Below are 16,814 nucleotides of genomic sequence, written 5' to 3'. Positions count from 1 at the left end.
TTTAATTAGTTCTGCTCTTATGAGGACACATCTATGATCACTGACTGCAGCATAGATGCATTGTGTATAAGGGTCTACGGCTCTAGTCCCATGCTTTACACTACAGCTTTGCTTGTACGTATAAACCTAAGCCCACAGGACGTTACTATAATAGACTAAACCAGTGAGAAAAAAAAGCGGGTAAAGGGTAGATCTATACGGAAGCAAAAGAAACCGCATCCTATTTAAAGAGGTTGCATAAGGACTGGTCCACACGTAACGGAATTGCAGAGTATTTTCCCTCCGGAGTTGCGGACGGAAAATATTCAGCAGAATACAATATCAGCAAAGTGGGTGAGATCTAACAAATCTCATCCACACGCTGCGTAAGATTTCCGAGCAGAAATTGACCCGTGGTGCATATTTTTCGTACCGCAGCATGTCAATTCCTGCTGCGGAAAGTGGCCAGAATTAGGTGTTTCAGAGGAGAAGTCACCATCCCCCAACATCGAGAAAAAAGAAAAATACGCACCATTTTCTGCAGTAAAAAAAAACGCAGAAAATGATGCGATTTTTTTTGCAGCAGAAGGTCTGGTATTTTCAACGGAATTGGTGTAGAAATATTCTGCAGCTATTCCGTTAGATGTGGACATGCCCTAAAGCTGACCATACATGTTCGATAGATTTTGGCTGATTAATCGGTCGGCCATCAGCTATTGCTCCCAAACCCCCCCCCCACACACGGACAGTCGGCCGCACGTACATGCTTTCTTAATAGGGAGAAAGTACAGTCTGGCAGCGACTCACCTTGCAAACAAAAAGATCGGGTGTGTTACATATTAGATAGTCAGCCGGTCCCATCAAAATAGGCAGGTTCGGCCAACATACATCTAATGTGTACGGCCATCGTAAGACTAGACAAAAATGGCTGCTTTCTTCCTGAAACCGTGCCAACGTTAGGGATGGGTTGTGTCTGGTATCGCAACCTATCCCCATTCAAATGAATGCTGCGATACCAGACAAAACGGTTTCTGTAAAAACACAAAAAAAAAATATTTGAATGGAACCCCCTTTAAGAGAAATTCATTTTTGACAATTCCTTGATAAACTTTGTAAATGGGAGCAACAAGCAAGTGGAAATGGTGACCTTTATAACGCGATAGCAGGAAATATGTGCGCTATTATGAAATCGCGTCTGCTCACAAAGGGTGAAGCTCTAACTATAGAAGCAAATATTGGAATTGCTTTCTATATAGTTTACTTATCTGAGATTGCCGGTTCAATAGCAGGTGCACCTACACTAAGAGCTCGTCCACACGTAGCGGAATTGCTGCGCATTTTCCGTCCAGAATTGCGGAGGGAAAATACGCAGCACAATCCAGTAGCAGCAAAGTGGGGGAGATCTAACAAATGTCATCCAAACGCCACGGAAAAATCAGAGCAGAAATGGACCTACGGTGCGTGTTTTTCGGACTGCAGCGTGTCAATTCGTCCTGCGGAAAGTGGGCAGAATTGCTGCGTTTTTCAGAGGAGACGTCACCATTACACAGACTTGTGAAAAACTCAGGAAAATACTCACCATTTTCCGCAGCGGAAAGACTGATACTTTTAACGGAAGTGGTGCAGAAATTTTCTGCAGCAATTCCGTTAAGTGCGGACGAGCTCTAAAAGTCCGCAAATACTTCTACAAAAGGACGAAAACATTCTATGCACTGCCACCTAGAGGCAACTACCCTGCAGGTCAATGTCTGACCCCTTCTTAAGCCCTGAAACATGATTCGGGTCATCAGCCAAACCAGGCACAATCATATGTAGACCATAGATTCCCTACCTTTTGTGGGAATGTGAGGAAATGACAAGATTTTAATATCAAAGTTGATAACTTGGACTCTGAATGACTATGAAAGTTCCTCTAATTTTTAAGCTATACCCGCTCGGTGCCATTCACAGAGCACATGGATTTAGGAACCAATTGTGCTCACGGTTTATAGAACACGAGGCTCAGTAGAGAAGAGAGAATCTGTACGACCAGATGCCTAGAGGATCTACTGCAGTCTGAAGTTTGGAAGATGACCACATACGGAGGTTGTGGACGACCATTTTTGGACCATACTATCCAATGTGTCAAATCCACAACAAGCCTTAGGGGTGTGGGTGTACAACCTCTATCACTACTGAAGAGAGCGCCACTGACCGATGCCCTGGGCACCCAGAATTTGCACCCGACCCCACTATTAATACCCAAATCTATGGTAGGGTAGCTCCACAAACAGCAGGTATACCCGCTAGTTTATTAACTGGGCACTGAGTGATTGTATTATTTTGGCACTATATAGTATGCGACAATGGAGGGGGTTGTCCAGAGAAGGTTCTGTACAGAGCACCAACCAACCGACCTAAGACTGCCCTAGTAACAGGATACAAAAACCCACGTACCCTCAGCTCGAACCGATCTTCTGTTATCAACTGCAGTATTATTGGGTGCACGGACAGTTTTCTGCTCCATTCATATAGACGTATTTCGACCACGCTAGAGACATATATTTAGCACCAATTAGTGGTCTCCAACCTGTGGCTCTCTAGCTGTTGGGAAACTACAACTCCCAGCATCCCTGACAGCTGCAGGTTCTTACTTTTGTACACCAAATCATATAAAAGGCGCCCACCCAAGTAGCCTTTATACTTGACCATAATGCTACCTCATAGGTCCAACCCTCAACCCAAAAACCATTGACCAATTCCAAACTCACACAGTTTATCAGTTTAATGAACAGAGCTGCGCAGCATCCTCTGGAAAAGGCAGTGTCCATGACACCACAGATTTGTACCAGTGGTACGATACACAACATATGATGAACGTCGAAGACGATGGAACGGAGCCAACTTCTGCCCTCATAGGGTTCATGAGTTGAAGGTCTCCAGCTGGTCCATGAAAGTGTAGAGGGGAATATTGGGTCAAACGTTTTGTAAAAGGTTTTGAATGGTGGATGAAGTTATGGAACTTGACCGCTTGTATCGTGTTGGATGCCTCTTTAAGAAGTGCCAAAAATTATAAAATAAGCTCGTTGGATTTCTAGAGTCTCCATTCAGGTTGTGATGTGTCATGACTCAAGGAAAGGTGCAAAGAACTGGTTATCCTTGAGTTTACTCATCTTCTGTTGGGTTGTGGATTAGGAGGTGTGTGCTATTCTATAGGTCCCTCATATATAATAGAATAATATTCATTTTCAGAAAGTGGCATGATAAGGTTGGAGGTCCTAGCTGAGCCCGTGCATACACATAGGAACATGTAATGGTATATTGAATTTAACTGGGCTTCTTATCTTGTGGCCCGGACGTAGTGTGGTGGAAATGTGTAGCAGAAAAGCCTCAGCTGGGGCTCCCAGCAGGACTCGTCTCACTGCTATTACTGACAAGGCATTCATTGGATTTCAGGCTTGGCAAAGATTTACAGCTGGGAATAGATGCCAAAGATCCGCACAGGCCCAACATTGACGGGGTGGGGTCTTTACCTGAGGACAAAATATTTGTTAAAGTCAAACACAACATCTATAAATACCCAATAGCATATAGATTATGTAACTATTCTCAGCTCAACTTAATTAACACTGGGGGCGCTGTGACATTGATGCCTAGGTAAAATGTTAGTTGCGCTTATTGTGGTGAGAAATGGTACTGCAAGTAGTGAAAGAAGTGGCTGAACATTGCAATAAGGTTTGAAGGAAACATCTCACAGGTACAGTAGAATAACCATAGTCAACATGAAACGCTCTACAACAGCAATCTCCAACCATGGGCTATCAGGGCATGCTGGGAGTTGTAGTTTCACAACAGCTGGCAAGCCAAAGGTTGGAGACCACTGCTCAAAAATGACTGCTCCGTTTTCACAAGGACCTTCGCCAGTGCTGCCAGATACCGTCACTGTGTACTTATAGTCTATATAGCATGGAGTTATGAATTGCCCCAGTCATCCTTATAAAAATATATACCCTCTGCTGGATAAAATAACGGAGAAGGGGGAATATTACTTTATACAACAATATACGATGGAGGAAACATTCAGAGGAGGCAGTCTAGAAGAAGACCTGAGATTTTATATCTTGGGGTACAGATGTTAGGAGAATTTGCTCAGTCGAACGAAACTGTAATTTTTGTCCAAATTTTCAATAACAGCAAACCGTATACACAGAGGGGTAACGTGAAGCTACTGGTGCCCTGATATAAAATCTAAAACAGGTCCCCTGAACTATCACCAGTCATCTATAGCAATAGTGTCCTCATATGGGCCAGAGGGACCTCCTCAATCTCCAGGGCCTGAGTGCAACTGCAACCTGTGCATCTCCTATAGTTCAGTCCTACATATGTCTGCATTACTTAGTCTAACGCTACACTCCTACAAGTCCTTCATGTTCCATACTTCTGAAGAGACTATAATAACCCCCTTTTCTTCTTACCAATAGGACCCCATGGTTCCCCGTCATGTTTTGCATCTCCCCTGTGGGATTCGGAGCTCAGGCTGAGCTCAGCAGACAGATGATCTGTGCTCATGTAGCTGTGTCTGCGGAGAAGAAACACTGGTAGAACAATATACACAACATCAGATTAGGATACAACCATTGCTATGCAGACATTGGCAGGGGGGTTCACAGCTGTCTAAATGGGTTTTCCATGATCGTATTAGTCTTTTATGCTATATATTCAGTGATTTTCGGGTAGCTCCTTCTGTTTTCCTGAACACAATGGGGTTTCCCTCTTTGGAATAATACTTTTCAGATAGTGGGTCCTCGGTAGACAAACAGATTATAGGGGGGTCCCTATGGCACAGTGGGTTCATTTTCTCACCGGTCTCAAATACATGGGTGATGCGGGATCATTTATGAGAATGCCCAGTCCAATACATTAATGTCAGCTAGGAGAGGCTTGAGGAGTAGAGTTCAGAGTGTCCTCCAGGTCTAGGGACATAACTAGCTCTCCAGAGGTCTCCCTACTGCTGGACCCTCTTTAAAGAATATCCAATGATCCTTTGCAATTATTTTTAATTTGAATCCTTGTGAGCGCACATAAAAGGGAACAGAGGATAAGAAGTGAGATTTCTGGCAGATGAATTAAGAATGGAAAATGGGTGGGGCCATGACAACTTCTCCTTATTTACATTTGGTTTGTGACTACAGAGGATCTCATAAACATTGAATCAATATTTAACAGCAGGAAGAACTGAGGTTGCCTTGACCCCTATTGTGCCAAGAAAAAATGTCAGCTGGCGATACAAGAGAGCAGATGAGAGCGTGAATTACATAGGAAATAGCCCAGCACAATGGCCTTGCTCTCTTCCTTTTCCTTCTCCAATTTGGCTTAGCTTCGTATTAATGGGGGTCATGGGGGCCCCATCTATCAAGCATTAATGACGTTTCCTATGGATGTAAATGCCAGTGGTAGGAATACCCCTATAATCCAAACATCTAAGCAATGTTTTATTCCACAAAACCATTTCCACAAAACCACAGAAAAAGTGGACGGTTCCTTTAAATGAGTCAGTTTGTTATGAATTAACATTAGGAAATAAGAAATAGGGCGAACGTTCAGACTAAAAGGTGCCTTGTGGTGTGCGTCTTACCTCCTGTACAGCGAGGGCTTAACAGATGTCTCGTTATCATTAAGGGTGCCCAGGGAGGGCCACTGGTTTACCAGAGGGGCCCCAATGCTTGAGTTGAACTGTTTGATGGGGGCATTTTCAGAAGGGAGTAGCCCAGTGCTGGAATTACAGGGAAAGAATGCTCTAGTTATGAAATGCCACAGTGCATGATGGGTAGGCAAATGTCTCCTCTGGCTACATCACAAAAATGTTGCCGTCACCAGGATCTAGGCCCTATATCATGATATGAATCCTATTACTAAGCCCATGTCAGTTATTACCTCCTGCCTATGTTATTTACCAATATAACCCTCCCAGACTTTTTTGGTTGGATTTTCCATTTTTAATGGTTTATATGGTGTTTTGAAAGGTTTTGCCTGCATAGCAACAATCACTTACTACAAACTGTTCCACTTTTCAATGTGTGGGGTCATAGTCTGTGAATGATGAGGACATGTCCAATGAAAACCATTTGTGGCGAGTTAGGGTGTATGGTCAGATCATGGTGTATGGTGGATAGGCATGTAGCCCACTAAGACATTGTGGTGGACACGTCAATGAATGGTCAGTGCTTGGGGAAAACAAGTAGATGTCCTGAGACCTCATCCTCAGGAGTTTATGGCCAATATGAATATATATTTCATGAATAAGGCTGACAATTGACCAGTGTGTGTCCGATAGGCATGGCTTGTAAAGGAAAGGGGACATGGGAGAAGGTGAAAGAGGTTAGATAGAACATGTGGTCGATGTAGGGATCTTCTGAGGAGCTACAGTTACTTCTTGGGGTAGATTTCCCTTATGAAGGTTCATTCCTCACTAATATAATGATATATCTACTTGTGATTCATCTTACTCACAGCTGTTCCTGCAGTTCGAGGATGACTCCCTCCAGCTGGTGCTTCTCTTGTAGACTCTGTTCCGCCTGCTCAGTAAGTCTCTGAGTCAGCCTCTTATTCTCAGCTTCTAGATTCTTCAGCTGAGATTCTCGCAAACGAACCAGCTCCTCCAGGTAACCCTAAGGGGATACCACAACAATGAGGACATCATATGGTGGCCTGGGCTACATTATTTGCATAAATTTCGGTCCTCACAAAAAAAGCTCATGATGGATTTTACTCATTTTCTGGAGACTCAATCTAATACCAATATCCTTCATCAGTTCCATTATGATCTGTTTTTGATTTGATTTGATCATAGGTCAATAGAGATTGAAAACACAATAGGACTAAACCATCAACCAGACATTCCAACATTTCTCCAGGTCGTCATGTCCATGTAGTGACTTTGGGCTACAAGGTGATCATATGATACAACCCATGGTGTGATAATCCCCGCCGTGCAGCCCTGAACTCTGGGCCCTTGTCTCAGGATTCTGCTTTTTATGTTTACACGTTCGGGTAAGTGAACATTGATCTGTATGTAGCTTGACCTGAGAGCTGCAGACCTGGTCATGATCTTTGGCTCTGTTCACATCGGAGTTGTGGTTTCCGTCTATAAAATAAACCATAACTCCGTTCTGAATACGTCATATAGCGGATACCACCAGCACATGATAAACCCTATGGACTTATAATGGGGTGCGTCAGCTTCCAACGTGGTGTCCGTGATATTGACAGGAAAAATATCATGCAGGCTAATGTGAACGCCAACTTCTAACTCTTTAGATGCCCTGTCTAATGGATCCTGGCGATCTCACCTTTTAACGATAGGCCCCTCTACTGCCTAACAAGGGCGCACATATTCGACATAATAAGGGAGCAGTGACATAGTACAGTATAGTTATAGGGCTGCAGAGGGCCCTACATCCTGAAAGCTTAGAAAGAACATAGCTGCTGTGAATGGAACGGGTGGGAGTGATGACTTATCATAACTGTATAATGAATGAATCAAAGCAGATTGGAAAAATCACATTATCCAAGAATATATATATAATATTTTTACAGCACATGATGTAAGCACATGCACTGGCATCCTTGACTATGCCTATACAAGGGGGGCATGAAAGGTCCAGGAACCTTCTAGTAAATAACACTTCATCAATGTCTTCAGATATATTTTGCTAAACAAAAAGGACAATCAAATGACCCCCCCCCCCCTCCAAGACTCATATAAAGAAGTAGACATCCGTCATCCTCATCTGCAGATATACTTCCAGTAATGAGCTCATTAGATCATCTACATGGGCTGGACACTACAGTCATCACTACCTGCGGTTTTCTCTTATTGATTTGAATTGATCATATAATAAGATGGAAAAGTAAAGAGCAACAGATCAGACAGGCAGTTACCGACCATTGACCGTGCAAGGCAAAAAAAAATGTGCAAAAATCCAGAAACACAAAAAGAGTAAAAACGTACTAATTCACCTTTGAATGTTAGCGGCTCCTTCTCTAAATAAATAGAATGGACGGCCCCACCTCTAAGACGTTCATATTACCTTATAGGACGTATGAAATGGGGATGTCTTCATGAGAGAACCCCTTTAAGACATCGTGACACTTTGCCCTATATCATTATTGTATTTTATATTATTTTTATTTCTGAATCAAAATCGGAACCAGATCTGAACGTCTGCTCAGATTTTGTTTTTTTACATTTAGCATTGATGACATCAGAGGGGTAACAAGTGACATCATAATTTGGAATGGGAGCCCCACTGCACCACAATCACCTTCAGCAGCAAGTGAGTTCCCTTTTTTCCTTGGTCACCAAGAGATCTGTATTCAGTTTCCCCCTTTTTAAGCTCTCCAGGCCTCTCCTTGTTTTCTCCAAATCTATGAATGCAAGTTGGCTACCTTGTCTGCTATCCCCGCTACCCTGGTAGTTAGACCCATGGTTTAGATGGTTGGACTGGTTTTTGCTGTTTTTGTCACTGCAGTTTTGGGGTTTTGATATGGATAATTAAAAGTTATAAAAATATCACCCACCTTTTGTGCATAGACAATACGAAATTTCTGCTCCATTTTACGCCACTTGCTGTACCAGGTCTCCTCATCTGTGAGAAGAGGCAAATAGGGGTGCTCCGGGGAGCTGTCCTCACTGCTACTGCCACCCACACTCTCTCGATCTTCTTCTTCGCTCAGGTAATCATAGCTGGAAGGAGTACAGAAAGTAAGATTGAACCCAAGAAGAAGCTCAATGAGGACCTGATATAATATAGACTGTATATTAATAATACTATTATAGACTGTATATAGAGTTGGGGGTCAAATTTTAGTTGAAGATAAAAAGGACCTGTCATCTATACACAGTGGACTCAAGCGCTTATAGACCCTTCACTGTGGTATGTCAATGTTTGACTTGAAGGAACACTGTAGGAAAAACGGATACACTGTCTTATGCTTAGTTCAGGGCCTGAAGGTGCGGGGTATGACTTCTGTGTCATGCACCGCCCCCTCAGGCCCTGCAAAAGACATAACAGAGTGGACCAGTTTTTCTTGAAGTATTCCTTTCATAGAGGATATCCCTAGGTGGTGGGAAATTACAGAATTTTCAGGTTTAGCAAGTGACATACATACAATCTATATTGAAATTGCTATTGGTCCTATTCTCTCTTTAATGTTTTGGATTTTTTCTGTGAAGACTTTCTACTGAAAACCACGAAAAATGTTCAGAACAGACCCCCACCCATACAACATTTATGACACGTCTTACAATTTTTCCTAGTTTTTAGTACAGAGGTGGTGCCACATGTGGAGTGCCCTCACTCATATGACTAAACTTGGAGGCACATCAATAGGACGTACGTTAGATAAAGAAATTATATACATACATACATACCTACATGCAATAAATATACTCTTTTATACTCACCTCTGTGTGAACTTCAAGTATGGGGTATAGTCTATGACTGCTGGGGTCTTCCCGTCAATGCCTTCCCCTTTTAAACAAAAGCTGCAAGGACGTAAAATATAAGGGGTAGACATCTTATTCCAAAAAGACTGAAAAACGAATTGGAAGAATGAACTACCATTATATGTGATCTTTACCTGAAGTCAATGGCACTCAATCCTATCAGCATTCCTGTGAGTACAGACGACTCTTCACGCAGTAAGATGGCTCCATCGTCATAAAACCTCCTGAGAAGACACAGCATAATGTAGGTATGTGTTACTTGTCTGATTGGAGTGTGACCTTTAATGCCCAATGTCATAGTGTTTATTATGCAGGGCTTCACATATTGAAAGTCAATGTACTGTCTCTTTAAAAATATGGATTCCTTGATTTAACGTGTCCCAAAAAATGTGTTTGCAGCAGCATAGTAAAATAAAAATATTAAATTCAGCATTAAATGTAGCAGAAGCCCTTTAAACTAGGATTCGATGTCTCACCTCGGAGTAGGAATTACTGTGTAATATTGAATCTTATAGGGATTTGGCCTCATTTCTGAACCAAATAAGCCCCTTAAATCTCCAGTAATACCTAAAAATGCAGTTTTAACTGCAAGTAACCCCAATCTTCCACTCCCCCATCAGGTCATATTCACAGGGGCCTAGAAAGACGAAATCTTGGCTACTCAATGTGGGGTCCTCATAGTGTAGAGCTGATTTACAGTCCCTGTGCCTAGTTAGGACATGGGGGAAGCAGGGTGGTCATCAGAGATTTCTTCAGCAGGGTCCAAGAAATCCATTTTTGATTCCTTTACCCCACAGAGGTGCTATAATATAATCACTTCACTCATGACCACCTTTATTATGAACAGGCATCAGGACAGATAAAACAGCTCTACAGTGTAAGGACAACACATACAGCAGCCCAGATCTCAGCTTCCTAGACCTCTGCAAGTAAGCATTAAGGAAAGAAGAATTTGTTGCTCACCTGGTGGTCCTGGTGTCTCTTAATGCCGTCACTAAGTACTCTGAGAGTCTCTTCTCCATAAGTGCCAAGCGGATCCAGGCCCGGCCCTACAATAAAATATAGCATATACAATAAAGAAATTTTGGAAAGTAAATGTTCACCTTTTAACACCATTTTATTTGTAGCTCCAACATCCTGTGCGGATTAATTTCATAATATATATCTTTACAGAGGTTAGTGATCTGTTTTTTTGTATACAGAGCTCCAAATCCCCTGCTTAGATACAGTTACATGATAAAATTCTGGGTGCCTGAACCTGCCACTAGGGGGAGCATACTGGATACTGTTTTATAATGAAGTCAAATGTATAACTAGTATGCAGTAAACTATCTAGTGGCGGCTGCAGGCAGCATGAAGATTATTATCTAACCTTTCCCTAACATTTGACGTGACTGTACGTCATAGCCTGCAAGGGGAAATATGGAGCTGAAACCACTCCATGTCCTGTGGGTGTCAGCTGTATTTCACAGCAAACACCTCACTGTCACGGCTAAGATTGGAGAGAACTCTGATCCCAGCCGTTTAACTATTTGGATGCCGTAGTCAATACTAACCGGGCAATCTAAGCCAGCATCCAATTGTCACCCTCGTCCCGAGACGCTATCGAGGGGTGCTGATTGAGGTCACGGCAGCCTCAGGGCCTAATGAAGGCCTACTGGTCTGCCATCTTTGTCCTCTTATTAAGCCCAAATAGGAGAGCGGTAAAAGTACAATATATGATCGCTTGTTCAAGTCCCCTAATGAGACTAATGTAAAATGTCAAAATAAGGTTATATAAAGATTTTACACATATTTAAAAAAACAAACACAAAACCCTTTTATCCATTTTTCCTCTAAAGTTATGTAAATCATTAAAAAAACAAATATAATTGGTATTGACGCGTTCGTAGAAGTGTAATGACGGTGGTAGGGAAACGGACAAGTGAGCCCTAATCTACCCGCCACTCTGTCCCTGCCTACTTGCAACGACCCGCCCTAGGCGACGGGGTACAACTGGGCGGCGGTCCCTACGCTCAGTAAGTGCAAGAGACAAACAGACAAGGGAACACAAAGCAAAGGGAAATGGGGCAGTTGCCCACGGCAACACCGTGAGCAACAAGAGTGGTGAACGAGCCGAGTCAAACCAGGAGTGCACGAGGTACCAAACGCAGAGCAGAAGAGTCATCAGAAAGCCAGGGTCAGAATGGAGCAGGATCAAATAGAAGCTGTAGCTGGGCCAGGAAACCACACGAGAAGAATCATAAGCAAAGGAGGAACAGGAAAGGCAGGTATAAATAGACAGAGGGCGGGAGCTAGCTCCGTCTGGCCAGGCTGTGATAGGCTCTCTCACTCCTAAGCCTGCCATCCTGAGTGGTGGAAGATGGAGTCAGTCTCAGAGACATAGACTCAGGTGCAGACTGATTACCTATGGGCGTATACACAGAATTTGTGCCTGGCAGATCCCTTACAGAAGTCTAAATTATTACAATATATTATTTATCCCGCACTGTAAACGCCGTAAAAATTTGCAGTTTATCACCTCATCTTCCAGCAAATGGAATAAAAGTGATCAAAAAGCCGTATAAACCCCAAGATGGTACCGATAAAAACTACAGCTTGCAAAAATGGTACCTCGCCAAAACGAAGCCCTCATACCGCTCCATTGACAAAAAAAAAAAACGTAAAAAAAATTTAGAATATGGAGACACAAACATTTTTTTTCTTAACAAATAGTTTTTATTTACTAAAAATAGTAAAACATAAAAAACTATATCAATTTTATATCACCATAATCGTATCAACCCGCAGAATAAAGTTTAAATGTCATTTTTACAGCGCGATAAAGGACGTAAACCCAAAAAACAATGGAGGACGTTACTGCTTTTCTCCATTCCTCACCGCAAATATTGTTTTTTGCAGTTTATCAGTATATCACATGGTATGTTAAATGGTGCAATAAAAACTACTTGACATGCAAGAAAAACCAAAAAAAACCTCATATGGCTATGTTGACAGAAAAATAAAAAAAGTTATGGCTCTTGAAAAACGGGGAGAAAATAAATAAAAATAAAAAATGGCTGCAGCAGGAATAGGTTGAAATTGCTAACATAAAAAAGCCTAATTGCGAACATAAAGCCTGATAATCCAACCCGATAACATCGTACAACTACTGACCTTCGCTCTTGAGGTGCTAATGTTCTCCATATTCTCAATACTGCTAATGCAGTTATTGGGCACTTTGCTGCAAGCGATGCGAATATAATCCCAGAATCCTCTCTGCCCGTCCGTGCTAAACCAGCTGACATGGCCTAAAGAGTACAATAAATAAGTCACCAATAAAGCACGGAGCATAGGTCACTATTTCTTGTGCATACGCTGTTACAATACTGTACACACGCGCCATTTCCATACACAACTACCGGTAGAATTTACCGGGCTGTCTGATGAAGACCAGGGCTCCACAGCACCGTGACAATGTTGCCCTACGGGAAAAAGAGTCACAAGCGACCTTCACAAAACATCCGACCAAGTCTAACCCGTGCAACATTTTTCCATGAGCAAATATTGAGGTTGCTTTTTGGTAATCCTGCGATTTTACTGCAAGTCGCAGGTGACGCCATGGAGCCCTAGCCTTGGACACACACACTTTTTTTTTTTTAGCGCAACAGCCGCAGTCCATAGGGATATATTGAGTTCAAGTACATGCAAGGTATGAAAGGAGCTCACAAGTCGGAGAGAAGTTACTAAATCAGTCGTTGCAGGTGTCTTCCAAATGTTGAAACGGTGCCACTATAAAAAGTCTTGTATACATAGTCCATTAGGTTTTTGTAGGGCAACAGCTGCAGTCCGCGGAAGTTTATTGACCCGTCTTATTCTCACATCCCCTTTGCCTCCCATAATCCGTCTTACTTTTCTTTCCTCACCTTTAAAACGGTGGCTCAAGATATGTTCCAATATTGCAGCAAAGTTCACAAACTCTTCAGAGGAATCATCAATGGGCTCGGCCGTATACTTCTCCAGGAGGGTCTTCACCGAGAACCTGGGCGACGGGTATAGAATAATAATAGGGTTAATAATAGAATACCAAGATGAACCAGCATCAATAAAATATTTAAAGGAGTTTTCTCGACATTGACCATGAGGTCTCCAAAGATAGTTGAGTGGAGAAGACAGTAGCCAAAAGGGGCATCAAGCTTTCCCAGCGCCGCTGCCACTTTGTTCTGGCTATCGGCAGGGGTTACAGCAGCCGGGTTCCAACCAAACGAACAATGATCCCATATCTTAGTGATAGGTTATGAATGTCTTAAAGGGGTTGTCCGGTTTAAGCAAATTAATGCTATTTTTTGTACAATTAAAAGTTATACAATTTTCTAATATACTTTCTGTTTTAGTTCCTCACGGTTTTCAAGATCTCTGCTTGTTGTTATTCAGTAGGAACGTTCAATGTTTACTCCCAGTTGATAATATTCCGTCCATGTGATGGACCCACAGATGCATGGCTCGTTACAGTTACAGTATGTGTATCAGAGCCAACTAGAACAATCCGTGCACCTGTGTGTCCATCACATGACCATGGACAGAATTATATCGACTGGAAGTAAACATTGAACGTTCCTACTGAATAACAACAAGCAGAGATCTTGAAAACCGTGAGGAATTTATACAAAATTTATATTGGGAAATTATAAAACTATTAAAATTATACTACTAATAACAACATTCATTTGATGAAACTGGACAACCCCTTTAAGTAGGACATACCCGGTCACTGGTAGAGCCCCCTTACAAAATGGCATGTTACAGATCACTTCATAATGCCATCCTAGAGGGTGCAATTGTGTTCCTCCATAAGTGACAGCCAGTGGGTTTCCCCTCAGTGAGCCTCTTGTCTATAGAAGACAAGTGTTTTTAGAGGGATATTTTTCATGCTTTTTTTTTTTTTTTTTTTTTTTGGTATTTAAAAAGGAGAAGTTCTCTTTAAAGTGCCAAGTTACTGCTAGGATATTAAAGTGCAACAATTTTAAGACAATTTCACTTTAAATAGGGGCATCTACAGGATATCTCGAAGAGTTAAATCAGTAGGGCCTAAGAGTGCCCATTGTTAATGCCCACAACCAGAGGGCCAGTGACCGGGTCAATAAAAATTGACCATGGGCAGTTCCAGGAGCATATGAAGATGCCCCCAGTACCTGTCTCAAGGTAGCTGCACTTTAAATATTCCCTTCAGATGATTCTGAGGTATATTGGTGAAATAGATAAAGGTGACCTTCATGATTGGCTGCCATTACATCCTCACTCTGCTTTCCCAGACCCCTGAATAGCAACTCTGCGTAGTTATATAGAGAAGTGAGGCTTGTATATGTAGGGCTGCATAACCAGTCTTGTATGGAGGATTTTGGTTGTCACCCAGCTGATTAGGCTTTATGTTTGGTCTTAAAGTGCAGGCTAACCCTTAGTGTGCCTTCACTTGTACATTAGGGAATTGCATGTACATCTGCTCTTTCATTTTGCTGAAGTTTCTTGATCAGCCAAATTACCCCCTCTTTTATAGGGGGAAGTATATTAAATAAAATCGCTAATAATACAATTGCTTACCGTACAGCTGACAGTTAGTGTCAGAGGTATCAGTGCATTTACTGCAGACAGCTATAGGGCTAATGATGCAAGATACTGCAACGGTTAATGACTTCTTCCATAAATGTCCATCTACTCGAAATCCAGCCAAACAGTTGGTGACTACTCAATCTGGAGCTGTGATCTCACTTCCTGTTCCCATATTACATGCATTCCCATAGACAGCAGCTCTCACTCCTTTCCTTCAATGATGATGTCCTGTGCCAATCATTGCAACCACATTACATCAACCCTTTCTTGAATTTCTTCAATACATACAAATCACAGGATTGTTTAAATGGGACCCTATTCTTGCACCTTGTGATCATATACCTATACTTCCCACTGCCAATTCCCTGTCCAGTCTTGTGAACTCCAATAACTAGGTTTGCAATCCTCCAACCGCCCCTTGTCCTCTCCATTAAACATTCTTTCTCAAATATTATATTGAATTGTAACATTATTATTCAAAAAACAGCGCCCCCATGAGTCCCAGCTCTAACCTGCACACAGTAAGGAGGTTCTTCCGCTCCACAGCAATGTTCCTTGAAGAAGCCTTCTTGGATGGCAAGCCTAAAGCCATGGCCGACTGGATGAAGCTTGGTTCCATGCAAAGCTGAAGAACCAGGGTCCCTATCCCCACAAAGGACTGCTCCCGACCACCAGCAGGCCTGCAGGCTTCTCCCTACCAGCCAGGACCCCTCCCCACCTCCTCCTGCAGGCCCGTGGCTCTCTGCCCCCTCCTATGGGCTAGCAGGATGGATGGAGCAGAGCTGAGGAAGGATGGGAGAGGCTGCTCTCCGTGGTGCTGAAGCTGAGCGCTGCCAGTGACGTCACCAGGCCTGGCAAGACAGGAGGGGGAGGGGGGAGCTCAGGTTATAGTGATGGAGAGAAGGACAGCACAAAAGACCAAGTAATGAAAGAACACAGCATTGTACAAAGCCAACAGCAAACCACGTCCTGCAATCCAAATCCAGGCGGAAAGATGGGATCATTTATCTATCCTGCGTTACTGATAGGGGACTGAGAACAGTACATAGCACTACATGGATTATTAATAGGAGGAGATATAGGGGAGGTTACATGGAGTAATAGGAGGAGATATAGGGGAGGTTACATGGAGTAATAGGAGGAGATATAGGGGAGGTTATATGGAGTAATAGGAGGAGATATAGGGAGAGGTTATATGGAGTAATAAGAGGAGATATAGGAGATGTTATATGGAGTAAAAGGAGGAGATATAGGGAGAGGTTATATGGAGTAATAGGAGGAGATCTAGGGAGTGGTTATATGGAGTAATAGGAGGAGATATAGGGAGAGGTTATATGGAGTAATAGGAGGAGATATAGGGAGAGGTTATATGGAGTAATAGGAGGAGATATAGGGAGAGGTTATATGGAGTAATAGGGGGAGATATAGGAGATGTTATATGGAGTAATAGGAGGAGATATAGGGAGATATTATATGGAGTAATAGGAGGAGATATAGGGAGAGGTTATATGGAGTGATAGGAGGAGATATAGGGAGAGGTTATATGGAGTAATAGGAGGAGATATAGGGAGAGGTTATATGGAGTAATAGGAGGAGATATAGGGAGAGGTTATATGGAGTAATGGAGGAGATATAGGGGAGGTTATATGGAGTAATAGGAGGAGATATAGGGACAGGTTATATGGAGTAATAGGAGGAGATATAGGGAGAGGTTATATGGAGTAATAGGAGGAGATATAGGGAGAGATTATATGGAGTAATA

At 42.5% G+C, this 16,814-nt stretch overlaps 1 protein-coding gene across 1 annotated transcript; it reads right to left on the bottom strand.

The window, feature by feature from the left end:
* Positions 1-2,733: 2,733 nt before the first annotated feature.
* RUNDC3A (RUN domain containing 3A) lies at positions 2,734-16,102 on the bottom strand. The gene is made up of 11 exons (XM_075845411.1): positions 15,565-16,102; positions 13,372-13,487; positions 12,623-12,756; positions 10,430-10,515; positions 9,601-9,690; positions 9,425-9,505; positions 8,539-8,704; positions 6,469-6,626; positions 5,594-5,731; positions 4,434-4,537; positions 2,734-3,491 (listed from the first exon to the last, which is right to left on the bottom strand). Exons 1-11 carry the CDS (start codon positions 15,669-15,671, stop codon positions 3,349-3,351), a joined length of 1,323 nt encoding a protein of 440 aa, XP_075701526.1. The 5' UTR covers positions 15,672-16,102; the 3' UTR covers positions 2,734-3,348.
* Positions 16,103-16,814: the final 712 nt, after the last annotated feature.

This window comes from Rhinoderma darwinii, chromosome 13 (assembly GCF_050947455.1).
Source record: "Rhinoderma darwinii isolate aRhiDar2 chromosome 13, aRhiDar2.hap1, whole genome shotgun sequence".
Taxonomy (NCBI): Eukaryota; Metazoa; Chordata; class Amphibia; order Anura; family Rhinodermatidae; genus Rhinoderma; species Rhinoderma darwinii.
Note: the sequence above shows the minus strand (reverse complement) of the source record. Positions and strands in the feature narration are given on the sequence as shown.

Excerpts from the sequence above, each read along its gene's own strand:
- RUNDC3A (XM_075845411.1), bottom strand. The coding sequence starts at position 15,671 with ATGGAACCAAGCTTCATCCAGTCGGCCATGGCTTTAGGCTTGCCATCC. Across the intron at positions 9,506-9,600 it reads TTGAGTGCCATTGACTTCAG|CTTTTGTTTAAAAGGGGAAG; the intron begins GTAAAGATCACA and ends ACGTCCTTGCAG. Across the intron at positions 5,732-6,468 it reads CTCGAACTGCAGGAACAGCT|CACTGGGCTACTCCCTTCTG; the intron begins GTGAGTAAGATG and ends CTGTAATTCCAG.